This window comes from Elephantulus edwardii, unplaced genomic scaffold (assembly GCF_000299155.1).
Source record: "Elephantulus edwardii isolate Elephantulus edwardi_28Jun2011 unplaced genomic scaffold, EleEdw1.0 scaffold00136, whole genome shotgun sequence".
Taxonomy (NCBI): domain Eukaryota; kingdom Metazoa; phylum Chordata; class Mammalia; order Macroscelidea; family Macroscelididae; genus Elephantulus; species Elephantulus edwardii.
Genome location: NW_006399886.1, coordinates 554,924 through 559,096, shown reverse-complemented (window position 1 = coordinate 559,096; position 4,173 = coordinate 554,924). Strand labels below are relative to the sequence as shown.

The 4,173-nt window shown below is 38.4% G+C and overlaps 1 protein-coding gene across 1 annotated transcript; it reads right to left on the bottom strand.

Annotated features, from left to right (window-relative positions):
• Nucleotides 1–558: 558 nt before the first annotated feature.
• HTR1F (5-hydroxytryptamine (serotonin) receptor 1F, G protein-coupled) lies at nucleotides 559–1,659 on the bottom strand. Its single transcript, XM_006894135.1, has one exon. It carries the CDS (start codon nucleotides 1,657–1,659, stop codon nucleotides 559–561), a length of 1,101 nt encoding a protein of 366 aa, XP_006894197.1.
• Nucleotides 1,660–4,173: the final 2,514 nt, after the last annotated feature.

The following is a 4,173-nucleotide window of genomic DNA, read 5'->3' as shown; positions in this document are numbered from 1 at the left end:
AAGGCTGAGAAGGAACATGAATGGCTAGGGAGAAGATATATGTGATTTGTGGTGAAATGAATCTTTGCTATAAAGCAACATAACCATATAAAAAACCCAAGAATGTTATATAGAAATTTTGAACAGAGATTTTTACTGCAAATGAAAAACTTCTTGGTAATTATTAGTACAGATGACTTAAAGGCACATAAAAACAAAACCCAACAATTATTATTGAGACAGAAACCTGGGAAATCATTATCATAAATTACTGTCAATAATAATAATAATTACATATTTCCCTCCAAGGATACATTTCGGAACACTGGAAAAAGGAAACATTGTTTGCAATTAGATTAAAATTCTTCCTAATTCTGAGTACCCTACAATGATAAGGAAACATCTATATATCAATATATATTATATTTATGTTGCTCTTCAAATATAAATTGATTTCTTATCACTTAGAAGTTTCAAAATATTTTTTAAAAGTTTAAATGTTTTGTCAATTAGCAGATATTTGGTTCTCTCTCCCTCCCAAAAGAAAACCCAACTCTTTAACAATGATCTTTCTTAAAACTAATATTGACATCGCACAAGTTTTTGGAATGCTCTTTTGAAGTCTTCATTAAAGATTGTATAAATTAGAGGATTTATAAGAGAATTGAGATATCCAAGCCATGTTAAAAAATTTGACATTTCCTCAGAAATTTTACATTTTTCACAGACATTAACAATCAATTCTTTCACAAAAAAAGGAAGCCAGCATATTACAAATGCACCCAAGATTAATCCCAGAGTAGTGGCTGCTTTGCGTTCTCTAGTGCCTGAGATTTTTTGCCGTCTCCAAGATTTCTCATACTTCAATTCACACCTGGGACTTTTCACTGTGCTGTGGATTTTATCAGCATCTGTTGATGGCTCAGATAAAGACTTTTCCACCATGTAGGCTGTGGAGACCAGTCTAGTGTTTTTCTCACCACTCTCCAAGGGGACTTGGCCATTCAACTCCTCTTTTGTAATCCGACTTGCTTGTCTCTTATGGTACAATGTTTTTGCTGCTCTATATATTTTGTAGTAGAGGATCAAAATCAATGCTAGCGGGATGTAGAAAGCCCCAAATGTTGAATAAATAGTGGAAATAATGTGGTCATGTTTGATGATGCATTCATCATCTCGACTAGTTCCTTGGTGCCTCCAGAATAGAGGCGGCATTGAGATAAAAATAGATATAATCCAAACTATTGCAATCATAATGCCAGCATTCTTGGGAGTCCTTTTCCTGGCATACTCAACCGCATCTGTGATTGCCCGGTACCGGTCCAAGGCTATAGCAGAAAGATGTAAGATGGAGCATGTGCAGCAGGCAATGTCAACACTCAGCCAAATATCACAGGCCACTTGTCCCATAACCCAGCTCTCTCTCACAATGTACACAATGCTGAAGGGCATCACCAGGACAGCTACGAGAAAATCAGTGACTGCCAGAGAGCAAATTAAATAATTGGCTGGGTGGTGCAGCTTCCGGGTCACTATAATTGCAGCAATCACAAGAGAGTTGATGGCTGTTGTCATCAGGGCCAGTCCAGAGAGAGTGAGAGATACCAGGATTTTGGATGGCATTGTGTTTAACAGTTCCTCTGAGGTAAAATTTTGATCAGATGAGTTTGAGAAGTCCATTTTTGTTTGTTTTTAGCAATTATTGCATCTGAAAAATGGATACCTGTAACAAAGGAGGGGAGAAGAAAGTTGAAAGAAGGCTTCACAGTGTTTTTTTCTCTTACTTATGATTTTATTTTAGTTGATGCTATTACTTAATGGCAAGTCAGAGAAGAGCAATAGAGTGTGATAAAATAGGATTTTTAGTTCTAATAAGATACATTTTGTTGCAAACATGAGCCCACCTCTATTAATTCTTCAGGCGCTGCTTAAAAGAGAAGGTTGAAACCTGGAATTTTGTAAAGTATAAGCTAAGAATTATTGTGATGGGGCAGTCTGCTGTTAGGGACTTCTCCAAAGTACTAAAGAGCAATGGTTTCACTCTAAAGACTAAGGTGCATCTGATACAGGCCAGGGTCTTTGCAATCACTTGCTATGCATCAGAGAGTTGGACAATGACTAGGGAGGATAGAAGGATAATTGATGCCTTTGAGTTGTGGTGCTGGAGAAGAGTATGGAATATACCATGGACTGCCAAGAAAACAAACAGATTCATCCTAGAGAGGGTTAAACCAGGCTGGTCCTTGGAGGCAAGGACTCTGAGGCTTTCTTTGTCTGACATACTTTGGACATGTTGCAAGGAGGAACCCCTCCTTAGAGAGGGACATCATGCTTGGGAGGGCAGAGGGACAGTGCAGGAGAGGAAGACTCACTATGAGGTGGATTGATTCAGTGACTGGGGTAACCAGAGTGGTTGTTTTGGAGACAGTGAGATTGGCACAGGACAGAGCAAGGTTTAGGGCTGTTGCACATAGTGTAGCTATGAGTCACAAGCAACTTGACGGCACATAATAACAACAATGAGAAGTTAAGAATTTATCAATTAAAGTGTAATTCAATTGAATTAGTTTTATTTTAAAGCTGGAACTGATAACTTGAAAAACACTATATCTGTTGTGGGAGAAAGATGAGCTATCTCCTCCTATGCAAGTTAAGGCCTCTAAAAACTCATTAGAGGGTCAGCTGTAAGTCCATTCTGACTTGACGGCACATAACAAAACAGCAAAATATGTCTGTAGGTATCTACCTATATTTAAATAGATTGTAAGTACTTGATGGCACAGGACAGGGCAAGATTCAGGATGTGCTGCTCTCAGGGCCACCAACGAGTCTTGTCCACTGGAAACAATAAGAACAGCCAACTTGAGCTACTCTCACGTCCTTGAGCAAGTTCTTTCTAGTTCTAGTTTGGCAGCTGTGAAAAGCTGAAATCAAATCTACATTTTAACAAGAGCCACAGGAGATACACGTATGTAAGACTCACCTGGGGCTCTTGTTAAAATGCAGCTTCAGATTTGGTGTATCTAGGATGGATATGAAAATTCTCAGCAAGCAGTTGAATCAGTTAGTTCAAAGTTCAGGGAACACTTAGACTGACAGTGGCTTTTCCATCATTGCTTCTTAATGATTTTCTCACACATTCGGGGTTGTTCTTTGTAATTTCTTAAGTAAATTCATTTTCTCTGACTTTTCTTCTGATAATTCTGTTTTTCTCTTCATAGAGCACTCTCTCTGCTCTAAGCCCACAGTGGATGGTAGTATTGGCTCTCTATTCTGACTCATGGTGGCTCCATTTCTGCAGAGGAGAACATTTTCATAGGCTTTTCAAGGGGACAGATCTCTAGCCTGTCTTTCAAGGTGTTTCTCAGTTTGAACCCTTTCTGGTAGAAATCGTTACCCAGTCTCATACAATTTTCTTTCTTTACAGTCTGTCATATAAGCATATTTCCTGCAATGATATTGGATCACAGAGTCTGAGAGGTAATGGCGTGCTCACAGGTACCGTCAAGACTGTAATAAATATACACCAGATGTGTTTTCGAGAACAGTAGACATCTCAAAATTTAGCTGTTTGCTCTGGAACATTTCTAGGGGTTACTACAGAGCCTATTAGCTATCTCAGAAACATGGTAAGTTAATGAATTTCTACTTTCCTTTCCATTTTTGAACTACTATTAAAAGGGAAAATTAATTCATTGATTAATTTCTTGTAGCATGGAAGGAGGAGTGGCATCCACTTCCATAATAGCTTGCCTCCGGAAACCCTATGAACTTGGAGAGAGGATGAAAGACACCCAAGCGTCAAGGACTCTCCTTCATAGGGTCGCTATGAGTCGCGTGCGACTCGATGGCACTTAACAACAACAACAACAATTTCTTGTGTCAATGAAAAAAAACCTCCTTGAGCCAATGAAAATTGATTGCCAAATCCTTTAGTTTAAAAGGAACAAGGGCCTCACAATAACAAAGAGTTGAAGCTGTGGTATATTCACACAATGGAATACTATGCTACACTGAAAAACAAGGAACTCATGAAATATTGTTCAAAATGGATGATCCTGGCAGACATTATGCTGAGTGAAATATCTCAGGCACAAAAGGACAAATACTGCATAGTGCCAATTTTGTAGAATAGGATTGACATTAGAGTTAGGGTGTGACTGACAAAGATTGGATAAATTATGTATACTGCAT

What these genes read in the sequence shown, in the direction of transcription:
- HTR1F (XM_006894135.1), bottom strand. Translation starts at nt 1,659, where the DNA reads ATGGACTTCTCAAACTCATCTGATCAAAATTTTACCTCAGAGGAACTG.